Source organism: Corvus kubaryi, unplaced genomic scaffold (assembly GCF_017639235.1).
Source record: "Corvus kubaryi isolate FWS band 111438036 unplaced genomic scaffold, C.kubaryi_AGA036_p1.0 37357, whole genome shotgun sequence".
Taxonomy (NCBI): Eukaryota; Metazoa; Chordata; class Aves; order Passeriformes; family Corvidae; genus Corvus; species Corvus kubaryi.
The window spans coordinates 3,106,047-3,128,049 of record NW_024581117.1 but is presented as its reverse complement, the minus strand read 5'-3'; the positions used below and the strand labels follow the sequence as shown (position 1 = coordinate 3,128,049).

The window sequence follows — 22,003 nt, the reverse complement described above, 5'->3', positions numbered from 1 at the left end:
GAATACAGATGAAGCACTCAAGTTTTTTGAGGGTAGAAAACATCATTAGAGTTGATTCTAGCTTCAAAACACAAAACTAAATGGGTACTGACAACATAGCAAATACATCTGCAGTTGAGAAAGATGTAATTTTTACCAGTGGAATCAGTTGGTGTTCTCATTTTTCAGACAAAATAAGCACGTATTAACAGCATAGAGGCACAACATAGCTACACATCTTGAAAAAATATGTAACAAAACAAACAAAAAGAACACCACCAAGTCTAGGGACCACACACAAAACCCAGCAAGAAATCAAGATAAACACATGACCCTTTCCTAACCCAAAGGGCTACTATGAAGAAGGCAGAGATTATAGTAGAGTGAGGCTGTATTGCCTGCATGCAGAGCCAGCTGGAGAGAGCACATGGAAGACTGCTTGTGCAAAACAAAATCAGCAAATATACATTAGTTTTAAATGGGATGAACTTTGGATATGAAACGTTGGACTGAGACTAAAAAGACTAATAAAAGTAAAGGATCATACAAGTGATGACACCTTAGACTTCCTATCAGTTATATGTTATGTTTTGTCATGGTCAATTATAAGCTTCAGAAAATAAAAATGAGAGAAAAATATAGAAAATAACTCCATTTTAGGGCCACAACAAATAAGTAAAGGTAACTGTCTTCCCTCTCTTTCCCCCTTATCTCTTGTGTGTTCTTTTATTAAAATCATTCTATCATTTAATTGTCAAGATTCCTATTTGAGTTTGTTCCTAAATTTGCATTAACTTTCACTGAAATTTTGGGCAGAATTTGGATTATGGAAATTAGTCTTTATGTAACACTTTATACATTAAAATTTCAAGACAAAATAAACCTAAGACACTACAAAAAAAACCCAAAACAACAAAAAACAAGAATGTGAACATTCCAAAACCTTCTAGGACCACATGTATTGCTATAATTTCCTACTTTGACAGAAATAAGAATTTCTAGACCCTAGGAAAACCTCTACTGATTAATTCTGGATATGATTATCTGTTCCTATATGAAACTTTTTGTTTTATTTCCCCCCAAATCTCCATTTTGTCATTACCTCAAATGGAATTCTCTTATTCTGTCCTGTTTCACTAAATGCATGTGCCAGAAGGAAAACATCGTCTACACCAACTCCCAGAGCAAGAAAAGGCAAAACCTTGGGAAAGAAACAAAACAAAGCAAAACCCAAACAGGTTGTTTTATGATCTGCCATGCAGCTAGCCATTAAATGGCTATTAAAGCAACTTTTACATTACACTCCACACAAATCCAGGGGTAAAATGAAAATGAAAAGGATGCAATACAGGTATTAACTTTTATTCTGGAATATAGCTGAAGAACTTAAAGTATACCATTTACAGGTATGAATTCTCACCATAAGTAATTCAAATTTTGGATAGATGAAGAATATCTGATAATAATTCAAGGTACATTCAAAGTATTTTCAGAATTTGAACATCCTTGTATACTCAGATGTAAAAATAAATCTGCAGCTCCATAGGTAAAACTGCATGCCTCCACTCATATTGGGACGCAGAAAAACCAAACAACACAGAATTATACACACTACATAATACCAGCTTTTCCCTTCAATATCACTTGGCATCATGACCATTTAATTTATCACAGCATAAGCTATGAAATAGGAAAACAGCACAAGTAAAAATCTAGAGCCAAAATATTTTTTCAGCACTTTACTTCTCAAAGATTCACTTGTGTTCATTCATTAACAGAGTACTTGTGATTTACAGCAGACTTGTGTTTTCTAAATACCTGAGTTGTGGCAGCATTAAAGGAAATTCCAATCAATGAGCACAGGCCCAATCCTGCAGCCACCGAGAGTGCAACCAACAAGACTCCTGCCAGCCCCACAGCACCCTGAGACTTGGCACAGTCCCACCGCAGCATCGTTAAACAGGCATAGGCAAGCTAAGGAGAGGAGCAGAGTGGGGAATTTGGGGGAAAAAACCCAAAATATTAGAATGGATCCTTCTCTAATAGCTGTCTCTCCCCACCCAACCTACAGATCCTCACACAGTTTTTAATCAGAATAGGCATGTCACAAAGGTTACAAAGTAGAACAGGTGAGAAGCCTGAGGTGAAGTTTACAAACTGTAGTTTTTATTTTAAATATTTGTAAAATATTCTGGACTACTAACTGGTAACAGTAAAGCAGATTTTTAAGTCTTGCTCCACTACCAAAGAAGAGTAAATAGATTTATTTTATTACCATTAGTAAGTAGCCACTAGCTACTCTGATAGCACTGACATCAGAAAATGACTTCAAAATGTCATCCAGGGTGGTCGTAGTAAAGGAGAGCACCTTCTGAGTAGAGTTTTGTGCAACACTTTGATGAACAACCTATGAAAACAAAAATGAAACTTTGTGTGAATAAAGAATTTTTTCTTTTATTTTAGTCATTTATTCAAAAGAAGTCATTACCATCTACTACAGCACACCTCTGAAATCAACTCTTTTTGCCTCAATGTTCCTGCTAAAGCTCATGCTCTAGACAGACATTACACTGATGCTACAAAAGTGTGTTTCGCGATTTTTTTCTGGCAAGCTCCTGATTATGAGACAGAATTTGCACCCTTGGGGAAAGCCTACTGCATGCCCAGCTCATTACAAACATTTAACTTGAATCCCTTCCTGTAACTCCACGATGCAGTACCAGTGTTGCATTTAACCTCAGGCCAGCCATCTCTTTGCCCCTCCCTGCCTGGCCATTTGCAGAGGTCAGAAACAGCACAGTGGAGGTCAAGGTTTGGGGGACACAGAGGCCAGACACTGTCACACAGCCTCCCCACCTGGGCTGCCGCTGAGAGAGCAACCCATGACTGGCTAATGTTTTCCAGACATCTCTACAATAACCACACCAACCAAAAGCTTTTAAATTCCAGTTAGCCCTTTGGTTTCTTCTCAGCCCCAACAAAGCAAAATTGTCCCAGACAGCAAAAACTAAAACCTTCATGGCTTCTCATATGGGAATAACCAAGCAGCTTCTTACTGGAAAAAATACCCAGCCAACAAATCCCCAAAAGAACCCTTAAGAACGGGGAGGCAATGACTCCATTCTGGTTTAAGCATCTTTCTTAAAAGAAATACTGTAAAGAACTGTGACAGAAGGCAGTGGATCTTAGTAGGACTTTGTAGTGTAGTATAGTATCTAAGTTATTTTCAATTTTACCTCAACATACATCCTCTGCCAGGCTTCCAGAATTGCTGCTGCCTTGTCTTCATTCCAGTTGATATGCGAAACGTATTCATACCCCTTGAAATGCTCATACATTTGCTTAGGGGTCATTAACTGAAACATGGTTTGCAAAGCCTGGGCACTGTGACATAGAGAGAGGAGAAAGAGGCATAAACTGAGCATTTTCAGGAAAATATTTTCATGGCATGAAGTCCCAAATGCAATTCTAACAGGAGCTTGCTTGAGTTCTTGATTTTATAGGGCACATGCTTGTATTAAAATTGAACAGAGTATAATTATTCTACTGTGTATCTGGTGCAGCTGTACTGCTCCATGCAAGTATTGAGGCTAAATCTGGTTTCACTGAAGTTAATAAGAGTTTTGACATTATTTTCGGGAGGATCAGTTTCAGGAGAAAAGAATATAACCCTACAAATCTGTTATAAAGATCATGCTTGATAAGACAGATTGCCACGAGAATGCCACAGGAACAGTTATTTCTACATGGTCTTGTAAATGTTGTTGGCAAAACGTCATTTGAAGACCTTGGTCTTTTTCATCCCTTGGAGAGAAGTGGTAGTTAAGCTCCTCATGCCTCATAAGTTGTGTGGAGTACACAAGGGGAATCCATCCTGAATTTGCACAGTATGCAACTGCATCCAACAACTTCAGAAGTTCTTATTAACCAGGAGGAACCATTTTATTTTTCACTAGAAGTGCCTTATTTGTCTATCTCTTGAAAGACCTATCAATGTATTGTGTGAATGCTAAAAAGTTTAAAAGTTCCCTGGAAAAATTATGCTTCATTTTGTTTAGTTTGGCCTGCATTTTTCAGAAGAGTTAAATTACACAGTTTTTTCCCCCACTAAAGTCCAATGTTCCATGTCTTCGTTCGGAAGTCTAAAACAAAGGGGTTTGTTTTACCACTCAAAGCTGTACTAACAATACAGGGACATAAAAATAGACTATTTTCTGTATTGACCCTGAATAAAACATTCAGTGGATATTTTGGAATTCTGAGAGAAGTCAAATGAGTGAGCACATTACTCACATTATTTTTTTTTCCTTTTTCCTTTGATCATATTGCAAAATATGCTCAAAGGTGTTCAGTGCTTTACACACTGTTCAGTGCTTTATACATATATTCTAAACAGCAAAGCTGCCAGTAAGAAGCTTTCTTTCTGAGCAACATACACTATCATTCTGAGGTGAGAAGCAGGAAACAATGACACCATGGTAAGTTTAAACAACTGCCTAAGCATTCTTTTAAATTCTGCTCTCCTAAGACGTCACCCTAAAGTAAAATTTATAATACACATGAAGGGCAATAGATTTTGCATCATCCACCAACTGCGCTCCAAAAAATGAACTCTTAAGAAATTAAAACAGACATTTTCTTTAAATATTTTTTTACCTGACAAGTTTACCAGAATTGTTCTTGACTGTACCACCTATAATCAGCTCCTCCTGCCAATGCATGTATTTTCTTGATAGTCCATAGCATCCACCACTCAAAACAAGGGCTACATCAAGAGGCTAGAAAAAGTTATAAAGAAGCAATTAATAGGTTTCATAACTTCAGACAAACTCATACCTTAATTCAGCACCCAGTGACCTAGAATCATGGATGTTAAAGACCATCTAGGTAGTCTACTAGAAGAAATGCATTCAACAAATCAAGTTGAAGAAATCACCCAGATGCTTGTTGACCAGATGGCATTTCTCCAAAGTCTAATGTGACTGATAAAGGGATATATAAATTCAAGGCACATGACTTCGAAGTCATCACAAAAATCAACAAAACTGGTGCTACTTGAGGCAAGGCTTTGCAGCGTGGTACGGGTGGGCAGCAGCAGCTGTGTTCCAGCAGCGGCTATTGTCTGTCTGAGGCGCTGGTTCACTGAAACGCCACATCACTGCAGTGCCACAGCCACAGCATAGCTGAGAACTGTACTTTCATTCTAAATGCACAGCATTAAGCATTGCATCACACAAGGAGGCAAAATGTATGACCGTGAGCTAAGAGCAGGTAACAGGACCAGAAAAATTATATCATGCAAGAATACAAACTATGTACCACTTGGAAGAAAATGGTACTTTCTTCTATTCTGTTTGACCTTCCCCCCCACCCTTCCCCACCCCCCAGTCTCCCTTGAAAAGACATGAACAACGACAAGCAAACTTACTTTGGTGGAATTTTTATTGGGAGCTGTGATTGGGCAATCGGGATCAGCAGGATTCAGGCAGGGTCGATCCATATAACCATGACCAACCTCTGCTTTATTCAGCATTTCTTCCCAGCTCTCTACTTGGTAGTTTATTTTCTTTAACTCTTCCAAGAATTCTAAAGGGTCAAAGTTGATCCACTGCAAAGGAGGCTTCCCTCTGAAAGAGCAACCAGGAGAAAAAGACACATAGAAAAAAAGACAAAAGAAGGTCTGAAATAAACATACTTTAAAATTCATATTTGAACAAATAACTGAGTTATTTTCTGCTACAAATTAAAACCTTTTCTGGTAAGGCTGTTTCATAAAATGTAAGGCATGTTTTAATTAGATTTGTTGATGTACTTTTCCTGCAGCCCAGTTGTAACTTTAACAAAAATACTTGGTTCTTACAAAGTTATCTTATAAAACCGGTTTAAAATACCTTCACTTACAAACAAAGCAAAACAAATTGTCAAGAACCTAAATAACAAAAAAGCAGCCAACTGCTGCTTCAAAGAATTAGGGGGGAGGGGAGAGGGAAAGAATAGAGGGGGCTGAGGAAAGAAAGCCTTTCTCATAGTATCAGATTACTTCTTGCTAGTCTAATAATCATCTTGCAAATGTAATCAATCAATATAACTGATCTTTGTTTATCTGTAACAATACTGTGCTCCTTCAAATGCCCCGGCAGCTTGACTATCAACCATCAAGCTTTCCTGCTACCATGGCTGTCACCACTATCACTGTCACATCTCCCACCCCCCACTTCTGAATTTGTGATGTTGACAGACTAGAAAGGCTTTTGACTGCCTTATTCTGTGGTTCAAACCACACTGTATCTGCTTAACCAGGCTTAAGTCATTATTCCGAATCTCCCAACCAGAAAACACAAACCCCCTTATTTCCCCATCTAAAACTGTACACTAAAGGTTAGGAGATGGCCATTGCAAATTGCTTTTGCAGAGACATGCAAACCAGGACAGAAACAATAACTCAAATGCTAACTCTTGCATAATTAACAGAAAATGCCTGCACGGATTAACAATTAACTCTTTAAAGAATTCAGGGCATCTAATATCACACTTGTAAACTGTGAGAAACCACCCATAAAAGATACTATATGGTTTCTTTAATGATCTCTGAAGCAAAGGATTTGTTCTTTATTCCTCAGGAAGACTTGGGAATTAACCCAAGACATTTTCTTATGTCTAAAATTCCCAGCCAATCAGTGTTTTTGTATTTTATGGGGGAAAAAAATCCACCATAAGCAAGTTTGTTCTGGGAAAAGAAAAGCAAAGCATAAAATTCTTAAAACTTCAATTCAGAATTTACATTTTAATTTGCATGGTAGCAGCACAGGAAAAATAACAGAGGACTTAAATTGAGGTTTACAAATAATCTCATAGAAACACTTAAACTTTTTGTTAAACGAAAAACAAAAAAATCCATGCGTATTTTTTATGTAGAGACACTACTCTTTACATTTTATTTTTTCTGTTAGATTAGAATCTGAATAAACAATGGAAATGCAACTGAAAAGTTGTACACAGTTATACAATTAAAAAGAGTCAGACCAGAAAGGTATAAAAAAATTCCTTACAATAGATAGGCAGTTCCTGACTGTAGCTTTGCTCCCTCCCAGAAGCAGTCCAGAGGAGTGATAATTAAGCAAGGATAAAGATATTCTATGATCTGTCAAAATCAGAAAGAAGAAAAACACAGTCACTAGAATATAATCAAAGTAGCACAAGCTGAATCATGAAAATACACAAACCTTGTAATTAAATGCCTGCTACACATACCTGGTCCATGTAACCTGCTTCTGTGATGAGTTCTCCTGATTTGTAACATAAATGTTCCAATTTCCACTGTCTGTAAGAAACATGAAGGACAAATATTTTCTTCTTCCACAATTACTGAGAAGTTATTTTGAAAACGTAACAGACATTCATATACACATACTGGCCTCAAGCAGCAAATTAATTAAGGCAAATGTTATTAAAAAATAGATATACAAGACCTCGCCTTTCTTTTTGTCATTACAAAGTAGACCTTCGTTTCAGTTGTTTTCATAATCTCTGTAAAACTCATCCAAAATAAGGGAGGTGCTTTTGAACGTACAGCCTAGTCAACACATGTTAATGGGACAGAAATACATCTGAAATATTTCTGAAATACATCAGAAATACATGAGACTGCTTGTGACTGAAGATATCACTCAGTAACACAAGTAAGAGAAAAGGCACCTCCAGCTCAGAGGACTCAAATATACGCAGCTGACCAAGACATGCAGAAGAAAATAAACCATTAAGATTTCTGCCTTCCTACTTCAGCTATATTACAACTTCCACTACCATGGCTTCTGAGGACTTAGCCAGGGCAGGAGGTGCGTAAAAGATAATTGGAGCCTTAGCATTAGCTCATGGAGGAACCAGCTGGGTGCGCTGAGATCTGCTGAAAGACAGGGAGCTTTGTGCCTCACAGGCAGGACTCCTAGGCACATCACTGTGTAAGTAGCAACCCTGAAAGAACCATTTTTCAGGGAGGCATCCTAGCCCCGTGCTGGTACCTTCCTAAGGTGCACCATTATTATTTCTTTGTTGGGCAACACACAACTCCCAACTTTCAATGTTCATCTTTAAGGCATGCTCTGCTATCTATGTTACTAAGCAGCTCTTATTCCACCTGCTGACATTTCCAACATATCCGCATTTCCCTTTACATCCAAACTATTGGAAGAACACTAACCTGTGCCACTATTCACAGTCATTATGTACCTCATTATGATATTAGCAAGTGAATTCAACTCTAATATGGAAGGATGTTCAATGTTAGGAATCCCATCCATAAGGTTCTTGGTTTAAGATCACAGACATCATTCCTTTCCTCCGTGCTACAGCGTGCATCAAAAGAAATGCTGCCTGCTGTAGCACGGCTCACATGTGTACTCTCAGAATCTCTTCCAACACCATTTACCCCATCGTACTTGTTCAATGCCAACTTATTGCTGCTATCATGCCACAATGTCAAGCTATCAGAAACCAGTGACACTCAAATCAAAACACAACCCTATGGGAAAGGCTCAGAAGTGCTAGCCATTTAAAAACACACTGAGGAAAGCATGTGTCCCTTTTTCAGTTGCTACAGATGATCAAGAAAACTTTTGATTTTCCCCTCACCTGTTGTACATATAGACATGTACTCTGCTGGCCTGAAGCGCAGAGTCAAGGTGCTGTCGGAGTGCTTCTGTTGTTAGTACATTAGCACCATCTTCCTGTGGAGTCTGGATCATGAGCTGGGGGTTGAACATGGCCTCTTCTCCAATCTTCTGCCGTGTGTAATTTAACTCCCGACTCACTCGTCCACCAACTGATGGATAAATATTAAGCACTTTGTATTAGCCAGTACCTGCTTATTCTGCATTCCCTTGATGAGCACTCTTCAGTCAAAATACCCTGACTATGTGCGGGGCCTATTCTTTCTCAAACTGATCACAGTGTAACTCTAAAACTAGGAACAGCTTTTAGTATCTCTGAAAAAACCCCCCACATTCCGCATAACAATACCTTTACTGCTACTGTACTGAAATATTGATGCATAAACCAGAGCCTCTGTTTTTTCAACATTATAACCAATATCCCATGTGTAAAAATTAAAAAAGAGGAAGAAAAAAGGAAAACCTTTACCTGGCAGACCAGAAGAAACACTGTGTTACAATTTCTTACACTTGTATAAACAGTCTGCTTCAAAAGCACATTTCAAGATAAATGGCTTTAATTTATACTCTTCTACTAAATAATTTGGCAAAGATAGAAGGCAAATGTTTCTCTTTGGTTAAAAAAAAGGGGGGGGGGGGGAGAGGGAAAGAGTAAGTGAGCAGAAGTATTTCTTTCAGCCTTAAATAAAAAAAAGAAAAAATGCCAAGTTCATATAAGGAGATGCAGTTTGAGTTTAGCAGAAAGGTCAGTCTACAGCTTGTTTACCCCAATGGCCCAGTACCTGGCTGAACATGCTGTGATGCAGGAGATTGTTCATGTACAACATCTGTTTCTAAACCCACATGAGCTGAACAGTGTGCTCCATATTAAAACATGGTGGGGAAAAAAAAATAAGAAAAAAAAGAAAAGAGGCAGAGGTAGACTGCTGAGTCGACAGGCTGTAGAGGGAGCCATACACAATTTGCCGTGCCAAAAAACATTGCATAAGAATAGAACACTGTCTTCCTTTCTACAAAAACCCCAGTCAGCTAGAGTTCATATACTTCATGTAACCTCCCCTGTAGTGTCTCTAGCCAAAGCATGTGGGAGGCAATGTCAATTAATTCAGCCTGTTAGCTGAATCAAGACCACATCCAGATGAGGAGGACAAGAAATGTAGGTCCAAGCTACAGATCTGGTCTAATTTGTTACATTTTTCTCAGTCCCAGTAAGCTTGACACTGGTGATCTGAATTACTGCCAAAGTTTAGTTCTGCAACAGTGTGACCAGAAATTAAGCATATATATTGATTTCTTCCTAGACCATAAAACAGAAGACTGATCTGTAACCAGTTGGCAGAGTGGGAGATGAGATTCCCAAGCCCGAACAGGGACATACTTTTTCAATCACTTGGGTCCTCAACCCACCCGTAACACCCCTGGGGCTAAAACGACCACCAGGCAAGAAGCTGGGCCCCTACATGCATAAAGCTGTCAGAATGAGACCCTCAACAATTAAACCATACAGACATTCTGGCGTGAAGCATTGCTTAATTTCTTGTTCAAGAATTCTTTGAAGAAATAAGTGTTTCCACAACACACTCAAATTTTTTCAGCCTGTCACATGTGGGATTATCTCCTTTATACCATGGAGCAGAGACCAGCACACAGTAAGCAAAACAAAACAAAAAGAAATCAAACACAACCCCTTTACCTAGAGTCCCTTTAGAATGTTTTAACATCACTCTTACTACAGTGACAGGACAGGACATACTATCATTGAGACTGCATTTGCATGGTAACAAAAAACTATTGTTAATTCTTATCAAGATTTAAACTCTAAAAAATACTTTCATTCATCAGCCCCATGTTTATGCTCACTGCTGTCTTTCCACAGTAGTCCACAAACCAGTAGTCCTTGATATTTGAATTTTCCTTCATCTTAAAGGAATATGGGAAGTAAGGGAGCAGAGTTATCTTAAATTGTATGTCTTGTAACCAGACCTTTCTTTCATAACCCTTTACACTGCAAGTGCTTCAAAGACAAAATGACCCTCTTCCTCTTTAGTGTCTCAGTGCCAGTCAAGACAATAAAGACCCAATGCTATGAGGACTGTGGAGTCTGCCATAAACTTCTGCTCCTAGTACTATATTCTCTCCCATTCCACCCACACTGTCCTTTTGAATTTAACCAGAACTTGAACCAACAAATCATACTTCAAACAAGACAAAGGGCATCATTCCCATCTCTGCTGAAAGTGACTAACTGTTTACTATCAACAGAGATGATTGCTTCGTAATCAAGGTCCCGTCAAACCACATTAACTTCACTGAACAAGGCAGATCTAGCTAATCAAAATTGCATCACACAAGTCAGTCACCAGAAAAGAAGCTGTTTTTTCCCCTTTCTAACATTTCAACCAGGAATAGCAAAACCACCCAAGAAGCTGGGCACAGATTCCAGAACCCAGCAGCAGATCTGCTTCACATTCTTCTTAACGCATTACACCATTTAACTATTCCTTTGATGGGTTTGTTATCTACATTTCTTCAGCCAAACATAGTAAAAGTAACTCCAAATATTGAAAATATTTTATACAACATAGGAGTCAGGTACAAAAAATTCATAAACATACATTGACAGAAGTTTCCTCTGCAAAGCCAGATTATGTTAAAACATATGGACAGACCAGAAGCAAGTGGAAACATCAGTGGCCTTTCAACATATCAGAAGTAAAAGAGAGTAAAAGGGAAGGAAAAAACCAATGAAAGGGAAGTTTTTACCTGTTATTCTTCAATTCATTTCAATTAAAAGTTTGCAAAGATCACTGGAGGCTGCCATACTCACATATCTTAAATCTACACAATCAGTACAATTAGCTGAACGTGTGTGTTATTTTAAAATCAAACCTCTTGTTGCTTTATTTTTTTTTCCCAGATTATCCCCAAGTGGTGCAAAAACCTAAGAGAGAAACCACTAAAAGTGTCACAGAAATGTACCTGAAGCCTCTGGCCTCATTGTGCTGGATATATGTGTAATACTTGCAAGACTCACACACTCTGCAGAAACTCATTCCTTACACTCGTAAGGAAAAAAAAAGCATTATAGTCATAATAGTATTTCCACACCATAGGACAAGTGATGTAATGGAAAATATCAATGGACAAAGTGCTGGTGTTTTGTGGTTTTCCTTTATGGACTCTGTTTTCTTCTGCATGGTGACAATATTTTACACTCAAAATGCTACTAACAGAAATATACTTTCAATTCTATTTCGTATCAAAGACAAAGAGAGCCATTTTAGTTTAATATTCTGATGAAAAAATCCGCATATCACTCTCCTTTTTTGACACAGCAAAAGCCACTTGATGGCATTCTAGGCCTTTATTACGATTCCTTATGACTAAGTACCTAGATAGCTGAGCTAGTGGCAAAAATTCCCATAATCCAAAGATTGTTTAAGTAACAGGTCAATGCAGCGTTTCATGGCTTGTACACTACTCTTCCAGCAGTGCCATGGGTGTCTGCATACTAAAAATGAGATACCATACAATCTGTATGATTTGCTACTTTTTTCTTTTAAAGGAAAAAAAACGTCCCAGCAAAGCAGTAACACCAGTGTCCTGGCATTATTCCGCATTCAATGTATCAGTTTCTAATTCTCAAGGATGTGTTTGAAGGCCATTGTTTAACATGGAACACTGTAACTGACAACATCTCTTATTGCTGAGTGTCAGTTATTGTTAAAAAGCTGCTTTTTCCAGAGAAGAGAAAAGTGTCTTCCTCCTCCCCACCCTCTCTGATATCCACAAGCTTCCCTCTTAGCTCTTCACCAGAACACCATAGATCTGCCTTGAGCAAGTCAGCATCTCATACCATGAAACATCCTGCTGCTCCTCCTGAGCCTCCCCACCCACCAACTGGAACATAAGCTGGTCAAGGGAGTTCTTTGCCCTTCTCAAGAGCCTGAAGACAGCAGTAATTGCCACTGTGGATATTGGGTTGCTCAGAACCACGTAAGGACCAGTGTCTCCCTGCCTCAAGAGCAATGAACAGCTGTCAAGTGGTAAAAAGTTTTACTCATCCTTAACTTGAGGCAGACCTGAATCCATGACCTATGGATCTAGAAAGGCTCTAGATCCCATTACCCAGCACCGGGGCCACAGTCCTAGTGTTTCAGTCATCACACATTAAAATGCTTCAGTACACCTTATGAGAGAAGCACTCAGAAAACCAAAACTGCTTGTCTCTAGTGTACATTGGCACTAACACTGCTGCATAACACTGACGCACCTTTCAATGACATAAGAATGAAAGTGTGCTTGTTTTCATTGGCACAGTTTTTGATGCATTTCCTTATGGATACTTAGTATCCATTTTGAAGTTCCTCTGTCATTCAGCTCATGTGCTCATTTCCACTGAGAATGTCAGTCTTACCTACACCTTTCTCACAACCAAATTCAAAATTTACATGGCATTACATTAACATGTTTACAAAGAAGTCTGGAATCTACCACTGCAGTCCCTTTCACACCTAAGTAGTCTGAGGAGTAAATTTGACCTCTGTCACACTTAGAGATCAATGCTAAATCACACCATAACTGACAGTCAGAAGTCACTGCTTATTAATTTACTGTCTGGTGGCTCTAAAGGCATGGAATACTTATTTTTCAGAGTTTCTTACAATGTTTCATTTCAGGTTACTGGAATTGCATCACACAGCCTGAGGTTTCTTTATTTTTCTTGGACATGAACACTACCTCTATTAACCATTCAGTAGTTACCTTGTGCACAACCACGCAACCAGTAGCTTAGTAGACAGCAAGCTCTCTCTAAAAAAGAACATTCCTGGGGGACAAACATTTGGGATAAAAATGTTTGCCTAGAAATGTGGAGGACAGACTGAAAAACCAAAGCCAAGTTTTCCACAAATACCTACAGGTTTTGGAGCCTAAGTTCTTTTGGGACAAAGTTTAGGTTCATGAACAGCACAAAATTTTCTGGAGAACCTCCCTTCTGAAGACTATGGACCTTAAGGTGCTTCCATTTGAGCACCTGAGGGCAGATACACCTCTGCTTTGTTTGAGAAACACCACCTTTTAACTATTTTCCAGGACTGTAAGTGTGTAGTACTAGAGCAATCCAGCCCAACCTTTTGGCAGTGACAGCTCAAAGCAACAGAATCATACCTCTAATAGTCATGGATATCTCACACAATCAGTGTTTTTATTTTATCTCTTCAGAAGATGCAGCCTTTTTTATGAATCAGGTGTATGGGTAAGTACCCCTTACAGAGCTTACTTTATAGCCTGAGCAATAGCCAAAGCAGGGAATCTCTGCAATTTGCAATACCTGTTATCACTGCAACAGGAGGTATAGGAGATAAAAAGCCCTTATGACTCAGTGACCATGTACGAAGACTGAGAACAATATCTGAACATGTTCACCTGGGACTGAGCCTTCACCAACCAACCCAAAAAGCAGCAAGGTAGAGAGAAAGATGCCAGACTTACAAGCAGAAGAGACATCACCCCTCCACCCTGCCTTCTCATTCTTCAGCACCCTCTCTCTGCCATGATGGGAACCAGAAAGGGACTTCATACCTCTTTCCCTGACACCCTGCACAGCCCATCTCCCTCAACTTTGACTACTCTTATGGGCTTTCTTCTAGTCTACTTACTCATGGAGTCTCTTTTTGTGCTGTGTTACTCAAACAATAAGCAATGAAGCTAGTTTCAGTCCATCACAATGGTACACAGATAAGCCAGCAAGACACAGTTCCGCCTCCCCACCCTAACTTAACCAGGATCACAAGCATTCACACCTGCCACAGAGCAGAAAGCAGTACCTAATGGCACCAGTGACAATTTCCATTTTTACTGATAAAGGAACAAAGACCTCACAAGAAAAAAAACACAGCAGCCAAATACTACTTACACAGGATTGAAACCTCCTATAAAGAAACTGATATACAGAGCTGAAGTTCTATGGCAGATACAAAGACTATCCTGCCTCTTACTGGGCACAGAAAAATAATGGCCTTTTGATTTAAAACTTCCTGTTGCTCTCTAGGGAGTTCTGTCTTCATGTTCTCTCGGATGTTTGAGCTTGTCTGTGCTGCTCTTTATCAGCAACAGAGTACTGTTTTTCTGCACACAGACAGTTTTAGTCAGCATCTTGACAGAAGAGCAGGGAAGACAGCACCTTCCTCAGAACTATCATTCTCTAGGCCCAACAGGCAAACCATTTGTTGTGAGAAAGTGCAAAACACCTTCTGGAAGTCCAAGTTTAGTCAGTACCAGAAATGGGACTGGTTGGAACGTCCACTTCTTTAAATTTTTTAAATCCCTTCTGCTTGTAGAGTCAGAATTGCTACTGGTTTACATGGTTGCTCTCTGAATGTATTAACTACTGACTGTGAGATATTATCTATCGTGCATCTGATGTATCTAATGATGCTAAGGTTGGCTCTCATAAATCCATCAGGATTACATTATAAAAGGTAATGCAAAATAAAGACTTCACAGAAAGTGAATGAAACTGAGCTACCAAAAAAATCTGTTGAGAAATGGTGAGCTTACAGGAGCTAGAACACTGTGGTTAACAATCAGCATCTTAAAGAGATTTCATGGTCATTCAGTGGACTGTGCAGCAGCTCAATAAAAAAAAATCATATTAATCATGTAACTAGACATGATCTGTGCCAGCACTGGACTAGAGGCAGTCAGAAATTGCATACTATATCTGTCTAGGTTTTCTCGCACAGCGTTTGCTGAATACATGTTTCTTTATCTGTATAGCACACATGGAGCAACTGTTGTGCCTCCCCAGGTTAAAACAGGCTGCACTCTACCATCTCCCTCCCCAACACACAGGTGGACACTCCACACTTACCCTTCTCACATCCCAATGAGAAGGAAAATGTAAAAGCAATATGACCATCTAAACCATTTCTGTCACACTGAGAATAAGATAGTAAGATAACACCAGGTTCTTCATTTTTACTTACAAGGGGGGGGTGGAGGGGGGAGCAAATAAAAAAAAAGGATAAAAACCTACAAATGCAAACAAAAAAAAAGCTAACAAAAAACCCCCACCCAACAACAACGCACTTCAAAAGGCTGCTTTTTATCTCTCAAGTCATCATATGATACAAGTTAAGTTACTCCTCACACCTGCTGGGGATGACTCCAGTGTTGCTGTTACAAATTTCATTAATACTGACATGATTATGAATACCAAAAATAAAAACACACATCAAAGTTGCCTTTTCATTCTGTCACAGTATGATAAAGTTTAGAGCTGTGACAAGGGCACAAAGCTGTCTGCATACTCAGGAAGACAGCCCAACAACAGCTGCCACTGCTTGTAGTGGGAAACCTTCCCTGCAATTTTAGGATCTAAAACCTTTTCTTTCTAAAAATCAGCTAAAAGCTAGTTTTACATGTATACATCTGTGTTACCTATAGGCAGAAAAATATACTTTTTGATTGGGTAAAACAGATAGATTGCTAAAGAAAATGAGACATTTTGATTTCTTACTTGGTGCCCATCTAGGTTGAGAGAGTGGAAAAGTGCAGGGTAAAAACCAGCAAACCAAAAAGAAGAAATTAAACAGTACAAACTTAAGAATAAAAAGCAAAACCAACATGCAACCAGCTTTGAAACATACAATAATGTACAAAACTGGTACATGCAATTCAAACTTTCAATTAAACATGAAATGCAGTGGCTGCTTACTGAGCTGTGACACATGTCCTTGGTAACAGGATATGAGCTGTTCACCTCTGGGTCACCGTTTCTAATCCAGCCAGGAACAATAGTGACCACAAGTTGTTTACCATCTGACAGCTGTTTGCTAACTTATGTGAAATGAGTTGGTGGTCTCAGTCCATTTCCTACTGGGCAGGTGTCCACATTATAGAATAGCACTGTCACAACGGCCATCCTTGTTGACCATCCCAACAAAGAAACTGAGGAATGAATAGGCATGGAGAGCGAACTATCCTTTCTTCCAAAGACATGGTAAACCACAGCTTTCAGTGGAGAAGCCCAACTACTGAATTTTATGGCTCAAGAAGCAAAGGAATAGTAGCAAACGTGTCTTAGACTCTGCTTTTTCCTAGATATAGAGGGAACTACCTTCATCAGCTAATACAGATTATTGCAATTGTCCCAACAGTTTATGGTCATGTAAGAGTTTATACTCCATGAGGAGCAAGCCGAATTTTTATTCTTCAGCAATTTAAGATAACAGCCAAGCACATTTCATAACAGGCAAAAATCCTCAGTACGTGAAAGTGGCAAAGTTTAGAGGAGCTCTGCTGAGAAGGGTATGTAAGGGGCTTCGAGGTCTAAAGCTAAGGATTTCAAAACAGCTGAATATAATTTCTTTAAGTTGCTTTAGGTTGAATAAGAGCTTCTGCTGGGTAATATGTTACAAACAATTTGCTGTGTTGTTCCACAGCAGTCAGCTTTCCTCTAGGCCAAACTTTTCATTTAACCTCTCAGTGCCCTTTCCTCAAATATGTAATTGTTTTCCTGTGCGGTTAAAAGCAGCATTTTTAGGTCTTTTCATCTGTACTCCTGGGATAGCACAAATTTCATCTGTACATGGAGTAGCACAAAATTTGAATGCATTTTTTTTTAAAGGAGCAGAAAACAGATGCAAACAGCATCCAGAACCTTTTAGAGGATACCATTTCCTAAATAGCACTTTTAGGAGATGGCAAAACTAACACAGAAAAATGAAAGGAATGAACATGTCATGACACAGGGTACAGTTCCTTTCAAGTATTCCCTACCAGCTGCTTGCTGTACCATCTGTTGTTGCCTAAGCAGCTTCCTTCTGAATGGCTTTGCACTGAAGCAGAACTGCTCTCACTGTTGGACACAATCAGGTCAGGTCAGCGCTCCCCCCAGCACCGAACCTGCTGCCTGTCACAGCTTCCCCCACCTCGATATTTCTTACTGGCCACCAGCTCCCGAGGCCGTGCTGCATCTGTCAGGAAGCCCATTTTTCTTCGCTCGCCGGCCATTCACACTGAGCAGGACAGAGTTCGTCTCGCTTTGTGCGGGATGCACTCAGGGATTCCCATCAGACACCCTGAGTGTGCGACCATATGGCCAGGTTTATGATGAAGCAGGAAGGGCCGGGAAAAAAAGCCGAACAAACCGCCGAGCGCACCCCTCGGCATGGCTCTCATTTTCTGCTTTGGGCCACTCTGACCCGAACCACCGCTCTGGTGGTTTTTTACTACCGGGAGCCCAGGGCAGCGCTCCGCGCTCCCTCAGGACGGGCGGCGGCTCCAAGGCCCGGGCCGGGAGCGGAGCCACCCGGCGGGGTCCCGGGCCGGGTCCCACCCGGAGCCCCGCCAGGAGCCGGCCCTGCCGGCCGGGGGGCCGCGCTCAAAGGCCGCCCCCGGCCCCGAGGCGCTGGTGCGTTCCCAGCGCCGCTCCTTCCCGCGGCATCTGCGCAGGGAAACACACTTCGCTGGGAGCCACTTTCATGATTTTGTTGCGAGCGGGATTAGCTGGATTAGGGGCCGATTCATAAGGACCCCCTGCGGCTGTGAGGAAGTTTCATCACAAGGTCAGTGTGGTGTGAACTATATTCTGTCAACACCACCACTGCTTATAGCCGGCTACAAAAAAAAATACCAAAGGCTGGTTGGGGCGGGGGGGAGGGAGGGAGGAGGGAGGAAATTGCAAGTGAAATATATGAATGAACAGTTTACAGCAACAAAAAGATTTACCGATTTCCCCCTCGAATGCTTAAAAAGATGTGTACCCTTCAACGCTGCGTTCCTTTAAAACAAGAAATCCGTATTAGTCATTTTTAATTTATAAAGAATTTAGTGGTTTAGGAGGTGGGAGGAACCTGGGGAATAAGTGTAGCAACCCACACACAAAACCACAGAGGAACTTCTGGCACTTAGTCTAAAACCAGTCATGCAGCTCCAAGATTGTTGCACTGTTGAGATTTTATTACATTTAATGCTGTCACCTTCAAGACTATTTAATTCCTACCCCCCTAAGCGCAGTAAGTAACAGAGACATTAAAAAAAAAAAAAAAAAAAAAAAAGGGTTGGATTCCAGAAAGGAGAAGAAGGAGAAGGTGAATTAAAGGGGTTTTTTGTTTGTTTTTGCTCTTTAAAGCATAATTACCCACCTTGTACTTCCCCCACCTCCCCCCAGCAAGATTCCCCTCCTCATCCCATTGTAATGACATCACTCAAAGACTGCAACATTTTTATAGCTGGCATGATGCAAAATAAAATCTATAATGAAAGACCGGGACTTTTGTATTTCATGTGTAGTTTTGGGGGAATTGGGGGGGGGGGGGGGGGGGGGAGGGAAGGGGGTTTAAGAGAAGTCCCTCTTGCACAGAACCAGGCTGTTCAATCAAAGCCTTATCTGTTATATTTCTGTCTTTCTCTTCTGTTTAGCGCATTCACCGACAAGAGAAAAGGGGCTAGAGCAATGGAGGCTTTGACCTGCAGCTGTAACACAATACTTTCGCACAGCCCTGTCGACCCCTGACATAAATTTTACACCGCAGCTGGCATTTACACACTTAGCATTACCATATGTATAGCCTACTCTGTGCTAATTATGCTAATCACCTGTCTAACTCTCTGCTGCGAAAAATGGTTGTATTTAGCAGTCCACTGCCTACCAATACAGCTTACTGTGTGGCTGAAATGTACATTCAGACGGCTCTGAATGGCAAGATTTTTCCACGTTGCTGGCTTCATTCAGACCACAGAAAAATTTATTCAAGTCAACTGGTTTCGGTCCGCAACAAAAAAGTTACGAGAAAAAAGTGAGTGTGTTCCTGCCCTAACATTCTAAGTCTGCTTGCAAGCAAAATGATAAATCAATTGGTGTGGGAAACAAAAAGGGAGAAAGATTTCTTTTGCAAGCCATGTGAAACTGTAGCCTATTTAAAAAAAAAAAAAAAAAAAAAAAAAAAAGGAGAAAAAAGAAGAAAAAGGTCATCCTATTTCCCCAAATCTCTAGAAAGAGCAGTTTAATAGATATTTACACCTGCTCACAATTCTCTAAGTCTCTCAAGTTTCTACCTTTTATTTACAGTTGGAAGTCATACTAAACATGTTTTAGTTTTTGTTTCTTGATCTTAATAATTTCCACTAGAATACTGCATTTTCTATTATCTACTGCTTAAACAGCATCAGCTTCTAAACGGCAAGGGCTTCTCTTCTCTTCTGACTATGGGAACCCTTTGAAAAGTCAGTGAAGACTGGTGTAAATGAAATCAGAATGAGGCCCATGTTGAGAGGCAAATAGGAAAAATGCCCAGGAAATAGTCACCTGAAGAATTGGTGTAATAAAGTATCTTCTTTAAGTACTTATTTTACCATTACAGAAAAAGTAACTTAGAAAGAAAAAAAATTGAAGTCGTAATGGATAAGGAATTTTTTAATGCTATCATAGTGTCAGCAGGAAGGGAGATGTTTAATTGAGTCCCTAAAGCGCATCTTTCTTCTGAGTATCACACTGAAGAGATTACACCAAGATCTGCATTGGGATTACATTCCTGAAGCTATTTAAATACAGTTTACCGCATACAAGTAAGTTCCTATAACCCCCTTCTCCTCTGCACACACCCAAGGAAGCTATGGCAGTTCACAGATTTGTCAGATAACCAAAACGTAAATCTGATTATGGCATCACCCTTGGCAATTTCCTTTCAGGTGAAATTTGTGGAATCTTCTTTCAACTAGTTTTAAATGTTATGAAATGGCATGTTCATACACAAAATGGAAAAATGTGCAAATAAACCTTCTATATCCACTGCATCTGAATAAGATAAGCACACTGGAAGGTAAATTATTGTTAATATACAGCAAAGGGATTTAATTAAAAACAAGAACAGCTCAGCAATGTTTATGCTCAGAAGGTCCAGTAACATACCCAGTCACAACATGAGGTCAAGAGGATCCCTATGTCTGTGCCTTCCCAACTTCCCATCCTTTGTCCACTCTGCTTCCATGTGCAAGAGATTGCTGCTCACAATAGGTAAAATAACAGGTTTTGCCTGTCAGCAACGGTCTTTACTTTAATATTTTACTTATTACATTGCCTGCTTGACTAAACTATAGACCCTCAGCCAAGACACATCTTGCTTTCTAGCATCTCAGTTTCAGTTCTCTACCAGTCCAAGCACTAATTTATCTGTGTTCTTTCAGCTCCAAAACACTGGTTGTGCAGCCAAAACCAGAAATAACACTACAACTACTGTTTATTTCAGAGCATGTGGATTTTCCCCTTTTCTGCCTCTTTTTTTTTTTTTTTTTTTGACTAGGAGATGGACCACCCTGCTCTCATGGCACAGAACACTATTTACATTGCAATACTTGACTGTGTAATACATCTGGCATTTTTGGGCAGGATTCCTGAGCTAGGGGCCAGAAGCCCTTAAGCAATGATTTAACAGGGGAAAAAAATCATACAACTTGACTCAACAGTACTCATTTCTAGTTTGCTGCACTTAACTTTTGATTACTGACAGAAAAGCAGAAATGCATCATACTGGTAAACAAGAGAAGACTGTTTCTTTTAATTTATCTCACTGTTAATAAAAGAAGACTGTATTACAGTTTAAGGACTGAGTTCCAGCTTCAGGTATACGGGTGTACAACACTGCACACATGCTTGCACATGAGCAAAATACAGATGTGTCAAATACACAATGATTACTTGTATATTTGAAGCTGGAATTAGGTTCAGTAGAATTCTCTAAAGAAGCAGCACCTTTGCAGAAAGAGTCAGGTTATGGTTCTGTTCTTTTCCTTACCTCTTGTATATTTTGTTCAAGCACTGAAATAACTAAGTTTCCCAAAACCAAGCAGAAGTCAAAGCCAAGACATTCATTCTAAAAACCAAAATTAAAATTCTCCATACAGCAAAACATGTATATGGTCAGCAGTTTCTATAAAGAACTTTCTACCTCATGAAACTACTGCTGCCAAAATCAGTTATGTTTATCGTAACTGAGGTGACAGTAAATGAAAATAACAGAGCAAAACCAAGAACAAGTAAATTGTATTTACAGATATTAAACTAAGTTTACACTGTAAAAAAAGGAATCAAGAAAAATATTTTAAGTTCTGAATTAGAAGTTACTCCTTTCAATTCCACTCTGTCTATTTCTACTGTATTGTACAATGAAAAACTACTCCAAGTCAAAAGTCACTCAATTAACAGCAAGGGTGAACATAATTTATTGTATATGGTATTCATCAGTCATATTTGGCACAATCTGAATGGATAATAAAATAGCACAGATTATGCAAAACTGGAGTAAAATATCTTCCCATTCTTTTTAGTTCATGGGCACAGAAATGAAGTGGCC

At 39.6% G+C, this 22,003-nt stretch overlaps 1 protein-coding gene across 3 annotated transcripts in view; it reads right to left on the bottom strand.

Annotated features, from left to right (window-relative positions):
- PTCH1 (patched 1) overlaps positions 1-22,003 on the bottom strand; it is a 74,075-nt gene that overhangs the window by 33,697 nt on the left and 18,375 nt on the right. For all 3 annotated transcript variants that reach the window (XR_006016903.1, XM_042033214.1, XM_042033215.1), the window contains exons 3-11: positions 8,608-8,797; positions 7,231-7,300; positions 7,029-7,120; positions 5,408-5,606; positions 4,636-4,757; positions 3,216-3,363; positions 2,255-2,386; positions 1,798-1,953; positions 1,082-1,180 (exon numbers count right to left, since the gene is read on the bottom strand). Coding sequence is in view for 2 of the 3 variants with exons in the window: in XM_042033214.1 (XP_041889148.1) it covers positions 1,082-1,180; positions 1,798-1,953; positions 2,255-2,386; positions 3,216-3,363; positions 4,636-4,757; positions 5,408-5,606; positions 7,029-7,120; positions 7,231-7,300; positions 8,608-8,797 (1,208 nt within the window). In the remaining variant the exon portion in view is untranslated. The remainder of the gene's footprint in view (positions 1-1,081; positions 1,181-1,797; positions 1,954-2,254; positions 2,387-3,215; positions 3,364-4,635; positions 4,758-5,407; positions 5,607-7,028; positions 7,121-7,230; positions 7,301-8,607; positions 8,798-22,003) is intronic.